Below are 26658 nucleotides of genomic sequence, written 5' to 3' on the forward strand. Positions count from 1 at the left end.
TACCACGCCTGATAGGCGCCCGCCGGTGCCCGCCCCCGGCACGGCCGTTCCGGTAACGCGGCGTTCCGCCTGGTGCTGTGACCCGGCCGCGGGCGGTGAGCGGGGCCGGGGTGCCCTCGGTTCTCTGAGGGCTGCACGACGCTGGCGCCACCGCGAAGGAGAGTCGGACCGAAGAGCAGCCCGGGCCTGGGCCCGGTACCACAATCCCCGGGTAAGCGGGCCCAGCGGGCGTTCCAAGCGGGCCCGCTGATCCCGCGGACGGCGCTCGCTGGCCCGCGAGAAGCGGCCGCGAGCCCCCGGGGCGGGGCGGTTCGTCTTCAGCAGGTGCGTGAGTTCAGAACGCGCGCGGTGGGTCTAAGTTAATACTAAACCCGTGCATTTTGGCCTTGCAGGGTACGCGAGATTCTGGTGAGCCGGGGCGGCACGAGGGCTCCCCGGTGAGCTGCCGGCAGAGGCGGCCGGGACGGGCGAGCCCCGCTGCAGGCACGGATGAGCTCCCTCGGACGGTCCGGAGTCACGCGCTGGGCTGGATCCATGGCAAACAGGTGAGACGCTTCAGCTGACGAAAACCCGGCACCCGAGGTCTGCGGACGAGTCGGTGACAGCGGTGACGTGCCGTGCCCTCCCGGTGCCGAGCCGTGGCTCCCGTGCCCGCGCCCGTGCTCGCGTCGCGCACTCCGGCGGCGTCCTCCGCCATCTTGCCCGTCCGTCTGTCCGCTGCCCTTTGTCTGTCCGCGGCTCCCGGCGCCTGCGGCGGGACCGGGTAAGGCGGGCCGGGCCGGGCCGGGCTGGGCTGGGCTAGGCTAGGGTATCCGCCCGCGAGGAGCGAAACGGGTCTCGCGGCGGGACCTCCGCTGCCGAGGCCGGTCTGACTGTCAGGGCTACCCGGCCAGGACCTTGGGGGCCCGGTCAGGGTTCCCGCATCCGTCCTGATGCCAGGGGAGCCGCATCCCTTTGTCTAGACGTCCGGCCGCTTGCGGGCCTTGTCCCTTCCTGCCCTCTCCCGTGTGCTGGGACTGCCGGCTGGATCCCGCTATCTGGGGAGGTTGTCGAGATCTTCGTGTGCGTCCATCTGAGAAGGCTGATGGGATCCCTTTGTCCGTCTGTCAGTGTGAGGCTGACAGAATCCTTTTGTCCGTCTGTCCGAGAAAGCTGATGGGATGTCTGTGTCTCTCTGTCAGCGAGGGGCTGATGAGATTCGTGCGCTTGTCTGTCTGAGGAGGCTGACGGGATCTCCGTGTCCATGTGTCTTGTGGGAAATGGGTTCAGCTCCTCCTTTTGTCTCTCTCTAAGAGGACTGTTGGATGTGCCACGTTTCTCTGCCAGTTCAACAAGGATGATTATTAGGCTGCAGGAATGGACATGAGGGAGAAGGGTGTTGGGACTGAGGCTGCAGTAATTTTTGGAGGGGGCAGGATTGCTTAAACCTTTGCCTGAGAACTGGGTAGGACTGCCTATGCACAGTGCTTTGTGACATGCATGTGGATTGTGTTGGACGCTGGCCTGGAATCCAGCTGTGGTGATGCAGAGCGAGCCCCATAGGCAGACGGGTGGGGAATGACGCTGGGACAGCCAGCTGAGCTTGGCCAGAGACTTGGAAGGTTTCAGTGAAGTGTGTGACAGACTCTTCTCTTCTCAGATGAGCCCTCTGCAGAGGGGAGGAACACTCTGTGCTCCCAGGTCAGGGAAACATGTCCCGTCGGAAACAGACCACTCCTAACAAAGTTCACTGTGAGTATGATGTTACGCACTATTCTGGGACCCTTGCTGTGGCTGGATTGTGGAGTGAGGTGGGGAGGAGTGGAATGATGGGAAGGGACAGGTTGTGGGGAATGGTGGTTACTCATGTTTTGTCTTAGGTGCATAAGAAGAGAAACTCAGTTCTATGCATCAGGGAAGCTGGCTGTGTCCTGGCATAGCAGGACAGGGATAGGCTTGAACAAACAACTAATGTTGTAAAGGTGGGTGTGTATGTGCAGGGCCTGTAGCTGGGCTTTGCATTCACACTGTCAAAAGTACAAGTCAGAATACTAGAAAATGCACTTGGGACTCTGGCCTGTCTTGGGTAGCAAAGGAAGTTCTAGACAAGGTGGTTGGAGCATGCTGGCTGAAAGCAAGCAAGTCCTCGTTTTGATCTTCATGCTGCCACAAACTGAGCTGACTGGCCTTGGGCGTGTTACTTAAGCTCACTGTATCTCAGTTTCCTACCAGATAATGAAATAAAGCCATTTGCTCTTTACCGTCAAGGAATGGGTGGTGGCCAAGTCATTTACAGGACAAACAAGTGCTGTCTGCCAGATCATTCTTGAGCTGAGGTGGTAAGATGGATCTCTGTTTCTCCAGCATTGCCAAGACTTTTAGCATTTGTTTGACAGTGGAAGGGCTGAAGATGCTGTACATCAGCACTTCTTGTGGGCAGGCTACAGCCAGGCACCAGTGGAGCTGGGAGACATAGATGGAGGTTTTGCAGAGGGGAAACTGCACATGTATAGCTTTTGTTTGGCAGCAGAGGGAAGGTGAGGGGCCTGAAGCTATGCCCTTGTTCATACTCAGGTTTGTGGCTAGAGACATGCTGGGAATTTGGGCTGGAATTAGGAAAACAAGTTTTCACTTCTGTAGACCTCTGAGAGCAAGGCTGCTGAGAGGGCCCTGTGGTTTTTTGGCTGCAGTAGCTGTCGGGAGTATGAGACAGAGCTGAGTGCTGCAGCCCTAACACTGCCTCACTGCTGGTGCTGCTGGCTTGCATGTCTGCGTGTTTGTGTGCTTCCTCTGTGCGCAGGTACGCAACAGGCATCTGTGCATGCTGCTCTTTGTGCTAGGGGAAACTCTGTGCTGGAGCTGACACCTAGCACAGTCGGTGAGTGCACTGGCAAGAACTGCCTCTGTCTGGGACTTGCAGCCCCACTGGCTGGGCAGCTTGGGAGAGCCAACTGAACTGTCCTTGTTGGCCAGAGTGAGGATCTCAAGGAGTGTGGCTTGTGGCACCTGCATTGCTTGTACTCTCCGATTCCTGCTTCTGGTTGCTGGGTTCCACAGTGGGCAGAGTATAGGTGTAATTTGCCTGATAATACATCAATGACTTTGGAGTTGTCGTTCTTAGAGAAATTTGGTATGTCTGGTATTTTGTCCTGTGATGCCAGTAACGTGCCTTGTGTCCACACACTTCTGCTTCTGAGAGTGCCCGGGTATTACTGCTGCCATTGAGCTCAGGTTTATGTCAGGTATGCACTTAAGCTGTCTCCCTTGGGCCAGAGTCGGGGTCTCTCGAGGATGGAAACCAAGGGCTACAGCAGCTCTAATGGTGCAGGTAGTTTTCATGGCGTTTAGCTGGGTGCTTTTCTGCACTTCACTGCATAAGGGTTATGTTCTTCAGAAGCTTGTACTATCATATACAAAACTCTACATACCACAAAATTCAGCTGTGCACTGTTTTCACAATGAACATTGCGTTTTTGTCTGCAATACAAATTGTATCTCCAGTCTTGGTTTCGAAGGAAGCTGTCTGACAAACATGCTACCAGTGGGCATGAGCTTATAGCATCAGGTATGCCATGGAGAGGAATTCACCTCCTTTACACGCAGTATGTTGCTACAGAGCAACTATTCAGCAGGAGCCATCAAGAGCAGCAAGTAGGACTACAAGAAAATAAAGGGACCGAGAGATACCAGAACTTGTCAATGGTGATGTCTTCACCTTAGGATGGAAAATCTTGTCTGTCTTATGATGAACGCCACGAAATCGTTGGGACTTCTCTGTTTACCTAGCCTGCTGTGTGTCTGGAGGGCCCAGAAATGCCGTGCAGTGCCCTGACGAGGATAATCGGAGAGAGCATCGGCTCCAAGAACGGGGTGAGCCAGCAGAATGAGTCAGGCTGAGACATAGCAGACATGTTACTGGGACTTCTTCACAGGGACTGCAGTGGTTGGGAGGAGAGGAATGAAAGGGGCAGCAGGTATGCAGCTTTTTATGCAGTTGCCTGCAGCTGGGGTCTGATTTGGCAGGCTACGGGGCTGGGGAAGTGCCTTTTCGATTTGCATAAATACGATTGTGCATATATGACTGGACAAATTTGACAGGAGGATGGTGTCTACTTCTTCCTTGCATGGCCACTCCATCTTCTCTTCCTTCTTGGACTCACTAGAGCAAGTGACAGCTGCTGATCTCCTCTCCCTGGCTTGCTTGGTGTCTCCTCTTTCCAGGATTACTTTCCAGGCTTGGCATGACCCTCATTTCACCTTGCTCTCACAACGACATGGTTTGCTGCCCTCACTTAGGACAGAATCACTTTGCTTGGCAAGTGGAGCAACCAGCTAGGAGATTGTATGGTTACAAGTCAAAACAGTTTTAAATAGAAGTTGATGTGTAAGGAAATTCAAAATAATACTGAAACAATGATTAAACAATGATAAAAATTGTGGTAAAATGTATCACAAAAGTCTTACTGTGCATGATGGCAAGTCCCACAGTTTTAATTGTAGTCATTTCCCCTGCAGCACATAAATGGCTCTTAAGAATATAATTTTGTTTTACCATGTGGTACATGAAAAACACACCTGACAAAGTACTCACAAACAGAACAGTAATAGTGGAATATACTTGTTGAAAAATAAAATACAGTTAGATTGTTTGTGTGGGGATACCTTAGTTGATTCAATTTGGTCTTTATTTTCTCCCCAGAGTATGCAGCATAAAAGTTTAAAAACTCTCTAAGCAATTCATCTGTTCTTGCATTCATCTGTTACTGCGCTGTCACCCCATCAGTCATGGACCACTTGCTGTCTTTGTGCTTGCCAAAATTTGTTGCAGGTATTAGCATGCACTTCTCTCTCCCTGCTGTCCACAAGCTGCTTTGCTTTCTATTGCTTGTGCCCTCTGCAACTGATGCTTATTTTAGAACTCTGGAGAAGAGCTTTTGTTAGTCAGATTAATTCCTGCTTCTGAGCTCTATTTATCATGGTTCCAATATCCCATTAATCCTCTATTTCCTTCCCTCTCTCTCTAACACACACATGTTCTGTGCTCTTTGGTGTTCCTTGGATTCTACTGATTTTGAAGGGACAGTATCTTGCAAGAAATAGCACCCAGCATTCACAACCGAGCAGAAATGTTACTTGCATCAAATCCCTTGGTTCTGAAGGGCTCCGTGGACTGCCATTGTTAACCCTTTCAATTGTGTTGTTTTTCATTTCAGTAACCACTACAGCAGTGTGGACAACCCAGAATAGCCATGGGGCAGGTGGAATAGATCCACAGTGGTGGAAAGACTTGCAAATTTCAGGTCCAGGAACACAGAGAAGACCTACATGAACAGGGACTTTTAATTGATGTACAAGGAGGGAATAAACTGACTCATCTCTGAGAGACCTTTCTGTTTAGGAAGGAAGGCAGGGGAATGATGCAGTTCCTTTGGATTTTGTTTTGTGGATTTTGGGGTGGGAGTTGTTTGTTTCTGTGTTTATTTTCCAGAACACCTGAGAGTTATCCTGCATTCACACAGTTCAAGAAGGCAAGGGCTCAGGGCTGATACCTCAGCAGACCCTAGCAGTCATGCCTGTCTGTGTTACACAGTGCCACAGGGCTGTCCCCTACCTCCACCACTGCCCACTTGGCATCCCACTCATTCACAGCAGTATGGAGAGGAGAATGGAATACAAAGCAGAGGCATTTGTGTGATTTCTCTTGTCCTACATCTCTAGCTGTTTGTAAACAACTACAGTGACTTGTTTTGGTGTTGTGGTCAGCCTGCAGCCCTTTTTGTATTTAATAAAGAAACTTCTGGAGAAGAGTCTGTGAGTTCACTATTGAGCGTAACATCTCTTACTTATGGCAGTGATCCTAAAGCTGTTGCCTGTCTTAACTCCCCTTTTAAATGAATGGAAGCATACCCAAAGTGGGGTGGAGGTGGGGGTGTGTCTGTTTGTGAGCATGTCTGTGCAGAAACATCAAAAGTATAACCCTGGACCTATCAAACATTAAAGCTCTAAAGCTTCATCAAAGTAGGACTTAGTCCATCAGTAGATAATCAGGACACTCTTTCTTAAGTTCTTTTGTACACTATTACAATATATAAGAAATTTTGTACAAGTGGGAGACAGTATTTTTACATGTTTGCCTTTCCCAGTCCCGTGATGCTTTTAGATACAGGCTGTGGAGGATGCACAGGACGTCACCTGCTAACAGCACGGGTTTGGTTAACAGATTGCATTGCTGGCTGTAAACTGGTTGTTCTCTGCACTGTGCTGAGTCAATACTCACTGGGCTCTGGGGGTGTTATACAGAGGCTAGAGGCACACACAATTGCTCTCAGTTACTGTGACTGATGCCAGTGTTCCTAATGTGAAGAGTTCCTCCCTCTGTCACCTCAGATAAAGATCCCAGCTCTTAAATCCTGTGGACTGTCTGTGTGGTTTGTATAGCTGAGCAGGAACCTGCCCTGCCTTTGGGCTCCAGGCTGCTGCTCAGTGGGTGTGTAATCTGTCTGAAAGGGAAAAGGGGGAAGAAAACAAACATGTAATTGCTTCCACGAGCAGCCTAAGTGGCATTTGGGAATTCTGCTTTGGAACTCTGTCAAAGGTAGCAGCACATCTCCCACCGTAGTTTTACATCTGTCCTGTGTTCTGCAGTTTCCTCATTTCACCATGCTTTCTCTTTCTCTTGCAATGCTTTTTTGGTCTATGGACTTTTATCCTGGTGGTTTGTGGGTTTCTGCTTCTTGGAGAGGGCACTGGAATTCTGTGGTGTCTGCTGCTCATGCAGTCTGTGTCTCAGTCCCACCAATGTGAGGCTGTCGTCCAGACATAAAAACAGCACTCCAAGTCACGAAAACCATTCAGTGCTGGAATGACTTCTGAAAGGGTGTCACAGCAGTCATGATGGTCCCTGCTGCTTTCAATGACAAATAGACTTGGTGCTCCTCAGCACATCTCCTCAGGCACATGGATTGTGTTCTCAAATCTTCTCTACAGAACCCTTTCTCACATTTCTGAAACAGAATGATAAAAGCCTTCAAATGCTTTTGGAAACCTCCATGGGGACATTGGGAAGTAAAATTCTTCTCCCACAGTCTCCGTGAAACTTCTGAAGGTCTTTGGAACCTTCCATAAATTACGGCTTTTTAAAGCCCTGCCAAAATTTCAAGGTGAGCCCTAGGAAGGCAGTGTGAGTGGGAACATGGAGCAACACTGGCTGGAACAGTTCAGCATGTGGGAATGTACCTATCCTTGTAACAGGACTGGTGCTCTCTCTTGGGAATTCAATTTCATGGTTATACTGGTGCCAGCTGTGGCCCTGTGCTAAAAGGTAACATTATCTTCCGAAAGCTATGTCTTGATTTTATGTGAAAAATGCACTGCGTTTTCCTTGGCATTTTCACATTTGTGCTTTGAATGGTTCTTGAGCACTTATGAATCAGTTGATAAATGCAACCCAAAAGCCAGCCTGCTGGGAACTTCAGCACCTTTCCTAGGCCTCCCAGCTCATCCACTGGAAAAGTAAATCACAACTACCCCTGGAACAATTTGTTTGCTTTTATATGAAAATGAATGGTTGCCTTTCATTGTTATTCTCTGGAACCAAAACTTCTTTGAGCAGGGATTGCTGTAAGAAGTTTTCATTCAGAGCACAAATAACTACTTTCTTTCAAGGTGTTTGCCATCTCCTATTGAGTTGAGGTGCTAGTGGTCACTGCTTTTAACAAAACAAAATGTTTTGTCCTAAACATGCATCTCAGCTCTGTGGGTTCATTCCCTTACACTTCTGTTTTGAGCACATGAAGTGCCAATGAGATTTATTTTAGCAAGAGCCATTCCTGCACAAGGCAAGGTAGTTTTCTATCCATCATATACACAGGAGAGCACCAGCTCTGAGCATAGACACCTTCTGTAAGGGCAGCTTGTCCTCATCCCTCCTGGGACAGAAGAGGGTGACAGAGCATGCCAAGGGCAACCTCTAGTTTTGATATCACTGTGGAGGACAGGTGAGGTACCAGGCACTTAGGGAGGCGCTATTTTTGTGCAAAATGCTTGCTACAGCTGGGAATAAGACTTAATAATTTAGAAGAGCTATACAGTACTATCCCTGGTCTGGGATACTGTGATAGTCCCCAGGGGCTTCCTCCCACCCTGAGCTGTGCTGCAGGATATTGGTGGATAGCTTGGCAGCAGCAAAAGCCACCTGGCTATTTATGGCAGATATATGGGGTCACAGGTATTCTGTGGCTGGAGTGGCATATATGTAGTATGCAGACAGCAGCCCAGTGTTGCCCATTGCCACTAGTGAGACTCTTCTACACCCAGGCATTGGACTCATACCAGCAGGTGCCAGAGGCTGGTGTGGCAGGGTAGGCAAGCAGAGAAGTGACCTAAGTGCTTTCCAAGAGGTGACTCCAGAGGTTCTGCACAGTGCAGGTGAGCAGCCCCATGCCTGTTGTATTTTTGGCAAGCCTTGGTGATGGAAGCAATGGAACAGCACCAGTCTGACTCTTTGTCCTTGTGGCTGCCAGGGGAGCAAGTCTTTGCAGGGCTGGAGGAGCAAGCCCGCCAAGCCATGATGAAAAACAGCTTTCCTGGAGCTCTTGGGGACCAAAGGCCAACAATTCGTCCACTGCAAGACCCTGACTCCAGCAGCAGTGAGTTCTGCCCCTTCCAATAACAGCAAGGTAGTAGACTGGGGAGACTCTGGAAAGGGGTGAGGCTGAGGGCTGCATAGTGTGTGTGCATCCTCTGAGGACTGTCTTACCCAGCTCCTCCTCCAGGTTAGCCCTTTGCTCCAGTGCAGGACTTGGTCCTAAGGACCAGACCAGCACAGCACAGACTGGACAATGCCATGGGACCCAGTCCCATTTCACCAGAGCAAAGTGGAAACAGCAGCAGGTCTGGCAATTGTCAAACAAGGCAGTATAAGGGGCCATGCCCAGGGACTCAAGTGCCCTAGACTGAGTTTAAATGGAACCCCTAGTTGGAGGGGGTGGGTAGAGGCCCCCTGTAATGCTGGTCAGGACAGTTAAGGCCTGTGAGTGCTGTCAGGACCCTGACACTTGGTATAACTGTTCTGCACATTTCAGGTGGCAGCGATGATGAGGAAACCACTCAGGATGAAGTTTCTTCCCATACGTCCGAGGAAGATGGCTCAATGGTGAAAGTGAAGAAGGAATTAGAAAATGCAGAACGACCTGTGGCCAGAACTCCACTGATGAGAGAAAATGAGGCAAGTGTGTACTGGCTCTGCACTCACCATAGCCTCCAGGGAGAGAGAAGGGTACTGTCTAAACACTTCCTCTCCCCATCATGTTTCTTTATCTTTCTCTCCCTCCCACCTCCTCCAAACAATGTCTCCTGGCAGGAGGAAAGGGTATGAAGAGCTTTTTGGCTGCCTGGAACAGGAGACAGCAGGCACACACTGGCCAAGATGTTTGCAGAGTGCTTCCCCTTCCCTTGGTTCTGGTGCCATTCTCCAATCGGCTTCCCCTTGCCACAGAACAGGCCCTGCCTTCTAGAGCCACTGTGCTGGCAAGAACCTGGGTGCAAGTGAGGCCATGAGGCTTCTGCCTCCTCTCTGTGAGATGCAGGAGTTTTGCTCAGAGGCTACAGAAGGAGGTTTCTTTCAGATGTCAAGAACCCAAACCAGCCCTGGCAGGACTGGGCGCTCGATCTGCTGGCAGCATTGGGAGGAGCTAAGGAAGGGGTGGTGTGGCTGTGGGGTTCTGTGTGCCTTACACCAACGTGGCTGTTCCTACATGTAGGTGCCTGAGAGTTTGAACGCTGACCCCATGCTGGGACTGTCACAATGCCCCCTCTGCCAGCTGGAGTGTGGAAGCAGAGATCAACTCATTGCACATGTGTACCAGGTAGGGATAGTTCCAAACTGTGGAGTGTCTCTAGCCTGAAGCCTCAAATCCAGAAACAACTCAAAGCACAGAGTAACTTGGTTCTGGTCTTTGCAACCACAGAACTGAACTTCTAGCTAGGATGTGACTGAAGTTTACAGCTGTAAACTGTGTCCAGAGGGTGGCCAGGGGAAAGAATTAGCAAGGCCCTGGTCTACAGATCTGGAAAACACAACTCTATGCCAAGGCTGTCTCTGCAAGTATTTCAGGCTAAAACCAGACAGTTCCTTCAAATTAAACATGAAAGCAATTTTTACATCATTCAGTGAGATAAGAAACTTTCCTCCTGATCATTTATTTTATACTTCATTACAGTTCCTGTAATTACACTTCAGAATAGCTGTTCTTCCTCAAAATTATTCCAGTTTTGCAAGAAATCTGTGGTAAAATCTTAGGTTTTGTTGTCAGTGCTCTCTTCATAGCACACCAAAGTCTGTAGCAGAAGGAATGAAGCAGAACTGAATTGGCCACTTACCTGTACCAGTTGTCTCCATCTAAGTGCTTCCTCACCAGCATCCTGCCTTGCTGTTAATCGAGTCATGCTTTGTCCTGCACCAGCAGCTCCTGGAGTGCATTTTGGAAAACAAGGGTCAGGTCTTACAATCCAAGTGTTTTGGCCTTAATCTTTTCTCCTGCACTGGAGTTGAGCCATAAAGGGTTTCCTCCTTGTTTGACCTGTGACACACCAAATTTCTTGTCTTGAGCTTGGTCTAAAAGCTGGCAGATAGAGATTTAGCAGTAAAAGGTTCCTATTCCAAGAGGCTGAACAGAATGGTTTGAGCATGCCTTGGGCTGGGCAGGGAGCTGGGCAATGTGTAACTACCACCTAAGTGGTTGTTTTGCAGCACACTGGAGCGGTGGTGAGTGCCAAGAGCTACCTGTGTCCTGTGTGTGGCAGAGCCCTCAGCTCCCCAGGATCCCTTGGGAGACATCTCCTGATCCACTCAGAGGACCAGCTGTCCAATTGTGCAGTTTGTGGAGCACGCTTCACCAGCCACGCCACCTTCAACAGGTCAGGGTCACCCTGGCCAGTGAGTGGGCTAGGCTACATTAAAGATTAGGTGGGTTGCCATGAATGACTCAGAAGTGGTGGCACTGGACCCACTGAGGCCTGTAGGACAGTGCATAACACCCCCAGTGAGTGAGATCCTCTTGATCCGTTCCTGTCTGCAGCTCTGCATCCCCTGCCAAGACGTCTGCAGGCTGTGCTGGTAAAAGGGTCTTTCTTAGCACTGTGCAGAGCCAGAGAAGTGCAGAAAGCACTGTGGGCTCCAGTCACTGGAGAAGAATCCACCCTTCCCCTTGCCCACCAATCCATTGGAGTATGGCTGCACTATCCAGATGTGTTCATCATGCCCGGAGCAGGACTACAGGCAGAGACCAAAATGTTCTTTCTTTGTGTCCTGCCTAGTGGGAGATTATCTACTGACCAGTGGAATGGGGCTAAAAGGAGAAATTCAGAGATGATGGGGAGGAGCGGCCTGCTGGTTTATTCCCACTCTTGCACTCTTCCAACCCAGATACTGCTCCGGGCTAATCCACTTCCTACCCTGGATAGGATAGTGCTTAATTTGAGATACTCAGACGTATCTGTGGGCAAATGATTTAGCAGAGGCCTCTGCCATGGGCTGTAGTGGGAGCATTGTTCATGGCAGCCCATGAGATGGGGACTCTGCCCACAGCACCAAGCCTCTGATTCTGTTCGTCCTGCTTTGCAGTGAGAAGCTGCCAGAGGTGCTCAGTGCAGATCGGCTGCCGGCACCACAGAGCCAGGGCCCCTCCAGTGCTGAGGGCAAGGATGTTGCCTTTTGCACCCCTGTGTATCCTGCGGGCATCCTCCTGGTATGCAACAACTGCGCTGCGTACCGTAAGCTGCTTGAGGCACAGACCCCCGGCATGCGCAAGTGGGCCCTGCGGCGCCAGAATGAGCCCCTGGAAGTGCGGTTGCAGCGCCTGGAGCGGGAGCGCACAGCTAAGAAGAGCCGGCGGGACAACGAGACACCTGAGGAGCGGGAAGTGAGGCGCATGCGGGATCGGGAAGCCAAGCGGCTGCAGCGCATGCAGGAGACAGACGAGCAGCGGGCGCGGCGGCTGCAGAGGGACCGGGAAGCCATGCGCCTGAAACGCGCAAACGAGACCCCCGAGAAGCGACAAGCCAGGCTCATCCGGGAGCGTGAGGCCAAGAGGCTCAAGCGGCGCCTGGAGAAAATGGATATGATGCTCCGGGCACAGTTTGGCCAGGATCCCTCTGCCATGGCCGCTTTGGCAGCTGAGATGAACTTTTTCCAGCTGCCAGTGAGCAATGTGGAGCTGGAGAGCCAGCTGCTGGGCAAAATGACCTTTGAGGAGCAGAGCAACAGTGCATTGCACTAAACCACTGCCAAGAACTGTGCTGCCTTTGCTGCACCTGCCACATGTGCACTAGCAGGCTTCCACACTCAGGAGGCTGCTGTGGGTCCCTGCCTGACCCTTCCTGACACGTGGTTTTGGTTTTCCTCTGAACCCAGGAGGAGAACAGGGCTGAGAGATGCCTGCCAAAGCAGCTCTGGTGGGAGCAGATTCTGAGGATACAGTCTGCTCTGGGGGCCAAGTCACAGCCTGTGACAGAAGGAAAATAAATTAATGTTCACATGTATTAGTCCCCTTCTTTGTGCTTTGTCCTGTTTTTGAGCCCTTGCCCTGTAAATAGGTCTAGGCTGCTGTAGTTCTGCTGTAGGTTCCAATTCCAAGGGGCTGAACAGAATGGTTTGAGCATGCCTCAGACTGGGCAGGAAGCTGTAGAAACCCACCTCAGTAAAAAAGGATCTTGTTTACTGCAGCATGAATTACAGAGCTGAAGACTGATAGTCCACAACTCCTCCAAGAGTAATCCTTTGCAGTTTGTGCCCATAAAAAAGAAACAAAGGAGGATGTCTTTCTGGAAATGCCTGTGCACACCCTTTTTTTAAACATTGTTATGACATACTTAGTTGCAGTAGCATCCATGGAAAAACTAAGGAACCTGAGGTCCTGTTTTAAGATACCCCATAAAAACAGTGAAAGAAAGGCCGGCCAAGGTAAGCAAATAGCAAACAAGTTTGTTGCTTTACTTACAAGTTAATTTGCACTTAAACCAGCATTTCAGGTTTGCAAGTGAAAGAGTTGATTGAATGGTAAATAATAGAGTAAGTCAGTTTCTAGGACTCTATGGGTTTGCTTTTCCCTTTACTCAGCACTGGTGAGGCCACATCTGGAGACCTGTGTCCAGTGCTGGAGTCCCCGGTGCAAGAGCAACGCAGACGTACTGGAGGCAAAATGTGATTGTAGCCTGTGCCTCCAGGAGAAGGTTCCCATTGCTAATAGAAATCACTATTAAAACTGTGCAGCTATGGAAATTATATCTAGGCATCTTTAAACTGCAAAAGGCAAAAAGCAGTGGCACAGAAGGACTCATGGCAGGATAAAGAAGTGGTACACTCGCCATTATTTGGTTTCTTTAAGAATGAGCACCTGAAAATGCATGGTGTAATTTCGTGGTTTTCAGACATCAGCCCACCAAAAGCCAGTGTGCCACACTTCTGTGTTTTGTAGCCTGAAAGCCCCTATTACCTCCACAGCATTTCCAATTAAGTTCTAGAGTCATACGGTGGTTGGGAAGTACTGTCTTCTCTCTGATGGCTGTTTCTCTTTAAGTCAGAAGTGGTAACCACAAGACTGCTACTTGAGATCAGAAGAGCAAAGTTAAAACAAGAAGCAAAACCTTTTGACTACTTAAACCCCTCATTTCCTCCTCATTTTTCAGTTTGAAAAACTTTTGATTGCAGTCCCTTAAAGCCCTAGTTAAAATAGTTACCTTCCAAATGCATTATGTTGCATTTTACTGGCAATAATGAATCACTCTCACAGCCAGCCGAGGGGATTCTACAGTTTTCTCCACCTGCCACTGCAACATCTAGTTTCCTCCCTGGACAAAAGCTGTTTCAACATGACATTCATTCGCCCTGTAGAACTGACACCCATCCCCGCTTCTCTCTCTTTGGGAAAAGGCACTGTAAAGAAGCTGTTCAGTTCCATGTTCCTTTGTTCATATCATCCTTTGTTCTCTGATCTCTCACTTTTATCCTTACCTCTGTTTGTTTTCATACTCAAACCCACAGTTTGCTTCTGGCAATATCTGCTTTTGCTCTACCTCGTGTTTTGCTTGCCCAGCAGAGATGTACCTTTACTCTGCAACCTGCAGCTGGAACTTTCCCTGTAGCGTCACTGATACCTTATTCCAAGGGGTTCAGGAGACATCACATAACACAGAAGTATCTGAAAACACAGATTTAGGACTTATAATCCATCTGTCACCATGTGTCTTTGCCCTTGACATGAGTCTCCCCATCACTGTGTAAATCCAGAGAAGCCACATGCTAATGACCACTGATACTGCAGACAAGCAAAAAGTCTCAAACACCAAAGGAAAAGCTATTGGTTTATATATAGATATATATATGTATATAGATATATACTGTGTTTACAGAGTCAACAAGTTAAATGCAATATTCATAAAAGCATTAACAATAAAAATACAATCTGTTTGTAGGCAAATACAGACTTAGAATGGTAAAACAGGAAAAAGGATCTCACCAAAGTACAAATATACAGTACAAATTGATTTATTTAAAACAGTTACAAAAAAAGCACAACAAAATAGAGATTATCCTTAGAATTATTAATGCTTTGTTAAAGATCAGGTAGAAGGAAAGTGGCAGGGACAAAGTTGGAGGGGAGCACCTGACTAGTTCTAAGGCTTTAGATACACTGCATCGGTTACATGTTAATACAGCCATATACTGGGGGTTATAGTGAGGGGTCAGCACTTATCTACAAACATCTCTCTGCCTCAGGGCAGCCCAGCCAGCTCCCCCATGTCTCTTTCTCTCTCTCTCTCTCTCTTTGAGCAGACCCTCCCCGGCGCTAAGGTGCCATGAAAGCCAGAAACAACTGGAGTGTGCAGGGGCGTGTTGGCAGGGTGGACGGCAGCAGCCTGGAAGGACCTTAGGGGCAATTTTGTCCTTGATGGACAGGTGTGAAGGCATGGAAGGGCCTGGACCATCAGCATTTTAAACTATATGTGGAACACCCTGGGCCAAACTGTACAGACTGTGTATTTGTAGCCATCTTAGCAGCTTCTGCAAAGTGTCAGGCTCTAGCAGGGCTTGAAAGACAAGGAGCATTTGTGAGTGACGGTGGGGAAAGGCACGTGTGCTGCTGCGGGCAGGAACTAGCATTTGGGCTACTCCAGCTGCTGTAGTTTCTTTTACAATATTTTCTGAGTAACAGGGATTGTTAGTTCTCTACAGGACAAAGTGACTTCAAGTGTGGGGTGGGGACAGGGACACTTAATGTGAAAAGTGCAATATAAAAAGCTGCTCAGCAGCTGGAAGGGGAAGGCAGAGGGGCCTCTGCAGCTTCCTTCCCTTCCAGACAGAGCTTCCTCTGCATAGTCTGGTAGTGATGAGCGCTCATTGCTGTGAATGCACAGGCCCAGAGACAGGCTTGGCTCCGCTGCACAGCTAACCCCAGCCATGTTCCATGGGATGGGACAGATGGCTACAGCCAGCCATTATTGCATCCCACAGACTCCTGCCACAGAGCATGAGCTGGATAAGATTAGGGCCAGGAGACCTCCTCCTACAGGCAGGACAGACCGCAGCTCTCCTACCCTTCACAACGGCAGCAGGAACATGGTATATTTCTCTGAGAAGTCTGTCCCATCTCTGCCACCAGAAAAGCCCAGGTAACCATCCCACTCTGCAATGTCTTCCTGGCTTTATCTCCTCCTTTCCCTGTAAACCTAAGAATTGAAAGACTCCTCCATGGGCTCATTCACAGCATTTCTCCCTGCAGCAGAGCCTGTCTCACACACTCCCTGTCCCAGGAGAGCCTCAGTACTCAGTACAACCACCACTATGGTGCTAAGCCATATAGCCCTGCCCAGTAAGGACAGGTTCCAGCAACACCAGCACCGCTGAGCTGGGCTGGAGAGTTGCCAGTGGCCCCCTCCTGCCCACCCTTTGGGGCAAGCAGCCAGACACACAGATTTTTCACCTCAGTCCCCTGTCATGAGCTGTGCTTCAAACCACTGCTTCCAGGGAAGAGCTGGCAGCTGAAACATCCACAACACTGGGACTGACAGGAGCCTGGGTAAAAGCACTAAGGTCCAGTTCACCCTGGCCTGTTCCACAGAGCTCAGGACTGCACTCAACAGAGGTGCAGCAAGCCAAAGTCCAGGTCAGCAGCCAGGTAAACAACAGGGCGAGCACCTTCACAGCCCTTCAGCTGCCTACAGTACAAAGCTATTTAAGCCACACAGCATCTTGCCTCATTTGTCAGTACTGCCCATTCCGACAGTGCAGCTGAGATCGAGGAGTTACAGTAACACACATGGTATAAGGCAAGCTCTCCAAACCCTCACTCTAAGACAGACTCCTGTGTTCAGAGACACACAAGGGGCTCTGCACCCTCAGCTGCTCAGACATTGCCTCTATGGTGTAACCAGCCCCTCTACATTCACATGCCATATGTATGCAAGATCCCTTTCTCAAGTGCCTGTCACAGCCCTGAATTCCTTTGCATGCACTGTGCAAAGAATGGGCATGAGAACCTGGGCTCCTCTGCCTCCTGCCTTTGGCCACAGACACCTCAGATATCCTGAGCATTAAGTACTAATTACCAGCATTAATCGAGAGTTTTATGTAGGAGAGTCCAGTCAGCAGGAGCTGTGACACCTCAAGGGGATGAAGAGGCCCAGGTGGACCCTTCACTGACAAATGGGGCCATGAAAACAGCATCTGTTCCCACAGCTGCTGCACCTGAGAAGGCAGAATCTTCCCACAACAGCATCACCGTAACTTCACACATTCCAAATGCAGCTGATGAAACCAGAAGTAGTGTGTCATTTGGGAGAAGCTACACGTGATACAGGCAGCATCCTCATTCTGGAGAACCCCCTGAGGCACAAACACTGAAGGCATGGTTAGCACATATCTCACCTAAGGCCTGTCCTGGTGCAGGCATTTTAAAGGCAACAGAAATGGCTAGCAATGTGCTAGGAAAACAGGACTGAGGCCAGGATGGAAGGGACATTCTGGAGACTAACTTGCCCAATACACATGCAGAGCATGCGTCCGTTGCACAGTCAGCAGAAGCCAACCAGTTACGGGACACACTCCTGGGGAGTGCAGAACAGCCCTGAGACAGCACCACTGCAAGGAGAGGTGCTGACACACACCATTCTGTGACAGAGAGGAGTGGTGCCCCAAGAGTCAGGCACATCTGACAAATTTCAGGAAGATGAGAGCAGAGAGACAGAAACAGCATGCTGAACATCAGGACCCTGCACACTACGAAAGGCCCTCTCCAAAGCCTGGTCCTATGACAGAGATGGGCACCTGAACACAAGGAATACCTAACCCAGGTTAAGTCAGTGAAAACTGTTTTCTCACCAGGACAGTGACTACTCTTTATCCTGGCTGAGCAATTAGAGATGGTGTCATAACACACCGTCAAAGAGGGCAGATTAGTGTAACTACAGGAGCCTTCATTCAATAGAGCATTATCACCACAATGAGGTATTCATACACAATTGTATTAAATCTCACCATGAAAAAGACTACTCTTGATTTTACCACATTGTTTTACAGAGGAACTCCAAAGAGAAGCATCAGAAAAACTAACACAAAACCACCCCAAAATGCCCTGTGACACTGTGATATTTTTAGAGTCCCTACACTAATCATAGAACTGTACTTAGCACAAACTTTGTACCTTGCCTGCACGTGCACAAACATTTGTCTCTTGTCTAGAGCTTATTCAGGAAACTGCCTGCAGGGAAGGATTAACCATCTGGAATATTTTTCTGACTTAACTACAAAATAGCATCGGTCTTCTCACAGAAGAAGGATGTATTCATCCTTCCCTAGAGAATGCTGAATGTATTTTGCTCCATATTTAAAAAAAACCCAAACCAATAAAATACCCCAAACAAAAATTCAACCAAACAAAAAAAATCCAACCCCATTCATCCCTAGGTTAAGCCTCTGCAAAAGCTATCAGCCCAGGAGGTGTTTTCTTGAAAGTTATTAACATGGGAAGATTTGATTTGGTGGCAAACAACTAAATAGAGTTTATAGCAGGAAACAGACATCTCCCATCCCAACTTGTGTCCCATCCCAAGTGCTCAAGTTCCCTATTCACCTACACCCAAACCCACCCTTTTGGTCCTTCCTCTTGAATTTCTGTGATTCATTCAAATCTGTACATTCTTTGCAAGAAGAAAGAGCAGTTGGATTCAGTGGAAGAGACATTACCCAGAACCACCAGAGAAGCACCTCCATCCTGCCCTTGAGAGCTCCATCGGTGAACGGTCCTTTTAAAGTGCATGTGTAAAGAAAGGGGATACTGGGAGAATAGCCCCCAAACTCCAGTGGGGACCCATCTCTTCCCATCATGAGAAAGGAGGAATAAAATCTTCAGCAATTTTATCTGCTACCTTAAGCCAAGTCTGCCCTCCTCGTCTCTCTACCTGCCCCAAATGCTCGGCCCCTGCCCCGCAGGGAGTCAGTTATCCCAGGAGGTGGGAGAATGCCCCAGCCTCCAGCCTCTGGAATGCTCTCATCACACTCATGAGCACATCCCTGCTCCCCACCCCAGCTAGCCTGTTGCTGCTCCCTGAGGCACTGGAGCCCTCCTGACTCCCCAGGAGGAACTGGTCAGCCATGGAACTGGAATGGAGCCATTCCTGCAAGGCAGAGAGCAGACTTTGCTGGTGAGCCTATGACAGAGTCTGTGCAATTCCTCCACCTGATGGTGAGGCTCACCTGCTGTGGCTGCCCTAGCTCACACCTCCAAGGGATCATTTCCCTGCATTCGAACGCCCTTCAATAGACAGCTTGACCTCCTGGGGAATGAAAGAGGGACGGAGCAGAGAGGGCCGAGGCTCCTCTGCCTGCACGCTGTATCTTTGGAAGCCTGTGGCCAAACTGTACAGACTGCCAGCCTCAGGCTGAGAGGATTCTGCATGAGAGCTCTGGACCATGTTGGCTCTATCTGTGTGGCTTTTCCTTTCAGCAGCTCTGTCAGATGGCTCTCTGGGCCCCTGAGCTGTTCGTTCCAGTCTCTCCCTAGCAGACACCAGCTGATCTGTGAGAGGGGAGTTGGCCTGAGAAGCAGAGTTGCCATTCATGCTCTGTAAACTGATTGATATGCAGACATCCCCCACTTGCAGCCTGTGACAGGGCAAAGCAAAGAGCTGAGCAGTCCTCCCTGGGCTGCAGGAGGACCAGCCCTGGCCGTACACAAAGAAGGGATGCTCTGGGGGCACATCAATGCTCACTTTACTTTGTTGCTCCCCAACCACAAAATGCAGTGTGACAAGCCCAGGCCACTGGCTTTCCTGAATATCCACCACAGTGCTGGAGTCGATCTTCAGGCCTCCACTCACCTCCGCACTGCGAACAAAGTCTTGAGTCTGCAGGTCCTCCACCCGCTTGAGCTCTCCTGTCGCCAGCTGGATGATGGCTCCTTTCATGAAGTGAGAGGGCAGTTGTGAGGAGCTGGGTGGCTGCAAATGGGCCAGCTCCTTTTCAAGCACATTTCCTCGAGCCTGTGCATCTGGGCTCTCCCTCACCAGGGCTTCTGAAGTGGAAGACCTGACAGGCTCAGATCCAACGGGAACAAGGACTGGCTTGCCGTTGGCTATCACCATTCCTTTGGTTAACTGTCTCTGTCTAACAGTCTCTTCAGGGGACATTCCACATGGGCTCTGGGACTGGCTGTTCCCAGCTGCAGCCCTGTCTGTGGTGTTCCTCGGCATGTCTCCCTGCCCATCAGGAATATTATGGCAAAGGTTCAAAGGGCTTGGGTCATCTTTCCTCTGGGCTGCCAGAACATGATAATCCTGAGCCGCCAACACCCCCACTACCCTCTGAACCTCCAGATCAGCATCTGGGGTGCTCCTGTGAGTAGGCACAGATATCTCTCTTCCCAGCATCTGGTAACCTGGAAGGAACTGTCCGTCGCCCATACATCCTGCTGCAGCCCCTGGGGGCAGACAGTCCTCAGCTGCACTGCTGGCAGAGTCCACGGCCTCGCTGGGCCTACTGGCCACGCTTTGCTCCAGGGGTCTCTGCCCACCATTGGCCGCAGCCACCTCTGAGCTCAGCTGACTGTGGTGCTGAGGAGACTCTGGGCTCCCACCTGCTACAGGTGCCTCATAGGCTGAATACCCTGGTGGGAGGCGGGACATCTGATAATAAACAGGAATTCTCCCCGGTGCCATGTCCAGCGGCTGAGGCGCAGCATGGTGCTGCATCTGCCCAGGAGAGGCTGCAGAGGTGGACTTGTTGAAGCTGTGGGTGGGAGAGGTAGTCTGGGGGGAAGGAGCAGCTTCTTCCGTGAACAGGGAGGCATATGGCACAAAGTGGGGGACATGGGGGGCGGTGAGGTTGGTGGAAGGAGACAGGAGAGGACTAGGCAGGAAGGCAGGAGGGACGGCATAGGGCACTGTGTAGTGGGAACCGATGAGCTGCAGGGAGGCCGAAGGGATCTGTGCATAGTGGATGGAGGGGAAGGGCACTCCCGGGTGCTGGATGATGGGCGAGGTCACGTTGAAGGCAGGGGGCAGGGGGCTCACGTTCACCACGGGGTGCAGGCCCGTGGGGGAGAAGGTGGCAGGCGGTGCTGCCACTTTGTAGAGCATCCCGTACTGGTCCACCGTCAGCCCTGCCGCCGCCTCGGGGGCCTCGCCGGGACCGTAGCGCGGTGCGGCGGGAGCCGGCCCGGCCGTGCGGGCCCACTCGGGGCCCTCGCCCGAGCCCTGGGCTCCCCCCGCCCGTCCCGCCTCGGTGCCAGTGTTGGCGGCGGCAAGTTCCCGCTTCTTTGGCGGGAGACACTCCTGGCTCCGCTCGTGGCCCGCTCTCATGGCGCCCCGCGGTGTCCCGGCAGCCCCGGCCGCGACGCTCGTTCATGGGGGCACCCACTGGGGCTGCCACGCGCGGGCTCCTGGATCCGCGCCGCCGGCCGCCGCCTCACCTGTGCCAGGAACAGAGGGAGCCATGAGTCCCGGCCTCGGGAACGGGGGGCGGCCCAAGCCCCGGCTCCGGGAACGGGCACGGCGATGGCCCCTAGCCCAGGGTCGGGACGCCGGGGACGGAAGACGCCCGAGCCCGGTCGCCGCCCCCAACCCCGGCCCCAAAACCCCGGCCGCGCTGCGCTGCGCCGCGCCCCGCCCCGTCGAGTCCCGCGGGCCCTCCCGGTGCCCGCCCGGTGCCCGCGGCTCACCCGCCATGGCCCGAACCGGCCCCGCGGGCCCGCCCGGTGCCCGGACCGGCTCCTCCCCACCCACGGCGCACGGCAATGACGCGTCGCATATCAATGACGCGAACACCGACCGCCGGAACTGCTCACCCCTCGGCAGCGATCGTGACTCCGCCGTGCCCGGATGGCGTCACGGGGCACCCACAGCGCCGTTGCCGTGGCAACCAGCTGCGTCCGCCCGGGGCCCAGTCCGGCCCTTCCTGCGGGACGTATCCGGGGCCCGGCCGCACAGCGCGAGTCACCTGACGGCAGCGCCGTGCGGCTTTTGTTGGTTCCGCGCCCCAGACGGGCTCTCCCAGCTCTTGGTCGGGAGCGTGGGCCCCGCGGCAGCGCGGCCCGGCTCCCCTGTGGGAGCCTTCGGTCTGAACGTGCCCGTGCCCTCTCTCGCACCCCCGCAGTGTCCGGCCGGTCCCACGCTGCTGACTGGGCTCCGCGGGGGGCAGTTCCTCGTCATTCGGTGATCGTTAATGTGGTATAAGGTTCTAGAAGTGGGGACAGAAGAGCTGCCTAGGGCGGGGGCGGCTCTGTACCCCCTTCCAGAGACGCCTCGTTTACTGGCGCACCCTGCGCTCTCCCCACCGCCGGTGGACATTTAAACAGTGCGAGATTCAGCGGGCTGGGAGGGGCTTGGCCCCTCCGGCCCCGGAACTCCCCGGTCCCGGAACCGCGGACACGGGCGAGGACTCCCGCCCGACCCCGCCGTGGGGAGCGCGCGCCGCCGGGACCGCCCCGCACGTGACGTCATCAGGGACTGCCACGGTGCAAACGCACCTATCCGCCTCCTAAGACCAGCCTCGCGGGTGCTTCCGCCAAGAAAAGTAGTGCGAACGGCATTTTCTGTCCAGCCACCTGCGGTCCTACACCACCCTCTCGCCATCCTCGCCGCGTTTCCGCTGAAACCGGCGCGGCCGCGCGCCCACCCGGGGCCGGGAGAGCCCGCGAGGTCGCGGGGAGCGAGCCGGCGCGCGGATACCTCCGCCTGCGGTACCGGTGCTGCGGCCGCGCCGCCGCCATTTTGAATGCCCGGCTCTGTCCGCCGCTGCTGCTGCAGGGACCGGCCTGGTGAGTGGGACTGACCCGGGCCTCCACTGCCTAGGCCAGGCCTCCCCTGACCTCCAGGTCCCGTCGCCTGGGATCCCGCGAGTCTTGGGGCCTCTGTCCGCCCCGAGCTCCGCGGCTGGGTCTCGGCCGCTCTGTCCGCGAGGCCGCCCGCTGCCCTCTCTCCGGCTCTGCCGGCGCCGCTGCCTCTGCCCGGCGGTCCGGCCTGCTTCGAACTCTGCCCTGCGCCCCGGGGCCTCCTGCCCGGGCGCCCGGAGCGCTCCGTGGCCCGCCCTGGTCTTTCCCTGCCGGGAAGACGGCGGTGCGGGTTCTGCCTCGGCCCCCCGTCCGCGGAGCTCGGGGGCAGCACGCGGCTGAAGCGGGAGCGCATACCTCAGGAGCTGGTTCGTGCTGTCGCCCGGTGCCGTCTTGGGAGCAGCCGGGACTTGTGCCCGTCCTTCCCTCGGTATATTATTGCCAGGGCTGCACAAGCTCCGAGTATTACAGTTTCTGCAGTACTTACCGTTCATGGGTTTTAATGGAAGCAGGCGATGTTCGGTCTGGCTAAAGGCATTTGCAGTGAGCTGCTGTCTGATGGCCGGTCTGTAAGGGCGCCTTCAAGTCTCTTCTTCAAGGCTGGTTAAGTTCTCTTCTCGCACGATCTATAAGATAAATTTTAATTTATTTTATAGCAGACATTGTTTTTAAAGTCAGCAGGCGGAACAGATGTGCGTTTTATTATGTTGTAAGTGATGTGTAAAAATGCTGAGCAACAAATTTCAGTTTCTGATACTTGAAATATTAATGGGAGAGCACGGGAGAGCACAGAATCCCAGTGGAACATCTTTGGAAGGATGACACGTCACTTGTGTGGCCAAAAGGTGTTTGGTCCATAGTGGCTTAAACAGAGTAAAATACATGTGTATTTTCCCCTGTAAATGCAGGGGAATCCTTTAGGGATGCTCCTAGCATCCTACATTTAAAATGGCAGAGAAATTTGTGCTGTTTCATTTCCCCCCGTTTTTTTGTGTTTCACTTCTGTGTGATAGAGCATAGCAGCTTTTTGCACCTGTTTCCCTGCTACCTCTCCTCTAAACTACACTTGGTATTTTTTCCTTTGTTTGCATATCACATTCTGTTGGCAAATTCTTTCTTTTGTTTACTCATGGGCACTCTGGGGTTTGGCACAGGATTTGAAAACTTATTAGGTACTCGAGAGCTGAATGAAGGCAGGAAATTTTGTGGGTTTCTTTCTGAGGAGTTTGGTGTGAGCTCTTCCATTCTTCTGTGCTGGGAGAAGGAGGGGAAAGGTATTTAAATTCCTGTTTCTTGAGAAGGGGAAAGTAAGTCTCGGGTAATTGTTTTGTGAAGGGATCCAGCTTGTGTTTCCAGTGTGTAAGGTAACTTTCAGATTTCTTCCTTTTATGATAAAAAAAGCATTTTCTTCCCTTTTTTTTTTCTTTCTTTCTTTTCTTTTTTGTTCCTGTGACTGCTGATTTCTTTTTTCCTGAAGGTGGCATGGTAGAGATGGAGAGATCCTGCAGTAGTGTCCTGTGAGAGATTAAGGGATACAAAAATGTTCTGATTCTTGGTAGCTCCTTTTTGTACAGCATTTTGCAGTGGCATCGCTGTACAATGAGAGTAGTGAGTGTGTCAGGCCATGGTGTGAGAACGTTGTGGACAGTGGCACAGGAGTCCAGGCTGGCTACTCTCAGGCACACAGAGCTCACCCTGGTTAGTGTAGTTCAGGTTTGGAACTTCAGCTTTCCAAGTGTGAGGGCTCACACAAGTCTTTACTGCTGCTAAAAGTGATGGTGCTCAGTAAACCTGCTTGTGCCTCCCCAGTGTGAATATTTGTATTTGTGAGCTGGCAGTGTATAACTTCAGGGGATGGGTTGTTTGATCTCATTGTATTTTTTAATGACAGAGCAAACTCTTCTGAATGCAGGTGATGCTAGTTTGTTCTAGAGGATACTTAGCTGTTTTCTGGGGAAAAGGGTCTATTCTGCCTTGGTAGGAGTATTACTTCACTGGAGGAAAGTTTTGGAGTTAATAAGTAAATATATGATGAGTCTGTAACTAGAAAGACAGAGCTGTGGTAATGTGAGTACAAGTGAATCTGCTGATATCACAGATATTAGTGCAACCTGTACCTGTTGTTTGGCAGAAATGCTACAGGTAAAATCAAAGATTAGAACTTCCTAGGGCATAGCTGAAGTTATGTGGCCTGTTGGAAAGTTTATATTAATGAACGTAAAAATGTGGCATGTTGTCTTTCATCTGGCATTGGCTAGGACAAAGAAGGGTGTGGGGGTTTTTTGTGACAAGGTAGTGGCCTTTTTTTTTTTTTTTTTTTTTTTTTTTAAGTTTAACTCTGCAGGAAAGTGAGCAGGAAGTAAAATAGCCAGATTACCTCGTAGATAAAAGTAGTGAGGAAATTAGAAGCAGGTGATAAATACAAAGGTAATGTAGGTCAGTGGTGATTGAAGTATCAGAAGTATCAGATTGAAATAGAAGCCAGAAAATCTGGAGTTCTGCTTGCATCTCTTGTGGTGATCAGCCATGTAGCTGTGCTAATTCTTCTTCCTACATTTTTTAGCTTCTAAAAAAAGGGAAATACTTACTTTGTTTTTTGGTAGATGTTGAGGTTTATGTTTCTACTGATTGGGAGCTCAGTGTGTCTTTTGAAGGCAGTTCAGGAGTTGCTGGGTTTGGTGTATGTGCACAGTTGTGCAGGAATGGGATACCTCATCTGAAGTGCTGAGTCGTGCTCTGGGACTGTGCCTCAGTCAGCAGAGAGTGGGAAGGCGTCTGCAGTTGTTTGGCAGCGGGTTTGGGTGGGATCTGTGCAACATCCTCAGTCTCTGTCCTGCCTCTCCTCTTCCTCTCAGCCCCTTGAGCAGCACTGTGCCTTGCTTCTTGAATACTGTTGTGCTGCATTTCTTGTTGGTGGGGGTTTATTTCAATGTAACTGGAAGTGGGACCATCTCTGCTTCCGAGACTATTTTTTAGCTCTTGTTTTGGGGTGCTTTTTTCTTATTTGACCTTCCCCACTCTCCTCCGGCTGTCTGTGCATAAAGCAAAGTGTAACTCTGATGCCTTTTCTTATGAGAAAGCATTTTGAAGCCCCCTGCTGACTTAATTGGTTTCTGATTTTCTGATGTTGCTTTCTAGTTCTCTGTTGTATTCAATAGCTCTTTCTCACAAGAGATTGTTCCACTTAGCATGTTGCATGGTTGGTTGCTCTTTCTCTCAATGCTTTTGTGTTGCCTTTGCCCTTCTTGATGATGATGGTGTTCCTTGCTTTGGTGTTTATTGTATAAATAGTTATAATAATTAAATATTTACTGTTTTCTGTATAAATATTAATAATACTAGACCATATACCAACATCTCTTCTTTTGTTCACACCTTCATCTCTACTTGGAGAGTGTGTTTCTGGTTTTACTGCTAATATATTTTTCTTTTTAAGTGTCTGATAGAAATGGGAAGCCTACTGATAGCAGTGTGGAGTTGAGGCCATCAGTGTTGGGTGTCAACATTTGCAGTTACTCCTTTCATGAAGTCTGGACAGATCCTCTGCTCCTGTGTTTACTAGGCTGGATTCAGTTGTACCAAAGCAAGTAGGGGAGTTCTGCTGTTAATTTCAGTTAGGAGTTGGGCCTGGCTTCAGTTGTGTAACTTCCCAAAAGCTGTGGTTGCTTGAGGAGTGTGATTGCTTACACATGGGGTGGAGCAAACTGGAGTTGTGTATTTTAGATGTGTTTGAAATGTATGCTGCTTCAGGCTTGGGATGTTTTCTAGACAGAACCAAGTTCAGAAGTGCTATTTACAGGAAAAGCTGTAACTTGGTGTGTATATCACTACAACTGAAAATTCAGACCATGTCCCTAGACAGTAGACCTCTTCTGTGAATAGTTTCATTAACTTTGATGGCCTTTATGTCTTAATGTTTCCAGAATTCAAGGGTAAATAATAAGAACAGAATGTTAAAATGTTAAATGTCTGATAATTTGTCCTAAAGAAGTTTTAAAGCAACTCTTAATGTTTTAAATTTTATTGTCTTAGAGACACACTAGATATTTTAGACGTAAGTTAACTTTTCGGAATAGTTTCCAGAGGACATGTTCTCAATTCAACATTTAAGGACTATTCTTTGTCTTTGCACTGCAATTCCCGATAGAGGTATATAGCTTGACTGAAGCATTTGAGCATTTTCAGGGTGGGTTTTGGGAGTATTAGGTGCATGTTGTAAATATAAAAGATGACCCATCATGCTTGAATATGACTGTGTTCTAAGAGAGACTTCTGGTAAATTTCTATACTCAAATATTTTTGATACAATGGCCTGTTGAATAAAATCTTTTAACTTTCAAATATTATGAACTTCACT

General features: G+C 50.6%; 3 protein-coding genes across 8 annotated transcripts in view; 2 read left to right on the top strand and 1 right to left on the bottom strand.

Annotated features, from left to right (window-relative positions):
* Positions 1-21: 21 nt before the first annotated feature.
* Positions 22-12452, top strand: ZNF821 (zinc finger protein 821). 6 transcript variants are annotated; one of them, XM_082290153.1, is made up of 9 exons: positions 22-211; positions 393-545; positions 1640-1731; positions 3766-3849; positions 8502-8627; positions 9063-9205; positions 9741-9845; positions 10730-10896; positions 11603-12452. In XM_082290153.1, the coding sequence occupies exons 3-9, from the start codon at positions 1692-1694 to the stop codon at positions 12255-12257; spliced, it is 1320 nt and encodes a 439-aa protein (XP_082146279.1). In that variant the 5' UTR covers positions 22-211; positions 393-545; positions 1640-1691; the 3' UTR covers positions 12258-12452. The 6 variants fall into 6 exon arrangements, 4 of the variants coding, with proteins under 4 accessions (XP_082146279.1, XP_082146281.1, XP_082146280.1 ...); XM_082290155.1 differs by lacking the exon at positions 3766-3849 and having other exon boundaries at positions 23-211; XM_082290154.1 differs by lacking the exons at positions 22-211; positions 393-545 and adding an exon at positions 578-763.
* A 1952-nt stretch (positions 12453-14404) lies between these two features.
* Positions 14405-21260, bottom strand: ATXN1L (ataxin 1 like). Its single transcript, XM_082290006.1, has 2 exons — positions 21192-21260; positions 14405-20942 (listed from the first exon to the last, which is right to left on the bottom strand). The coding sequence occupies exon 2, from the start codon at positions 20830-20832 to the stop codon at positions 18766-18768; it is 2067 nt and encodes a 688-aa protein (XP_082146132.1). The 5' UTR covers positions 20833-20942; positions 21192-21260; the 3' UTR covers positions 14405-18765.
* Positions 21261-22021: 761 nt separating this feature from the next.
* Positions 22022-26658, top strand: part of AP1G1 (adaptor related protein complex 1 subunit gamma 1) — a 38303-nt gene continuing 33666 nt past the window's right edge. Inside the window, exon 1 of the mRNA XM_082290161.1 lies at positions 22022-22289. The gene's annotated coding sequence lies outside the window, so the exon portion shown is untranslated. The remainder of the gene's footprint in view (positions 22290-26658) is intronic.

The sequence above is a fragment of the Coloeus monedula genome (assembly GCF_965178545.1).
Source record: "Coloeus monedula genome assembly, chromosome: 13".
Lineage (NCBI taxonomy): Eukaryota > Metazoa > Chordata > Aves > Passeriformes > Corvidae > Coloeus > Coloeus monedula.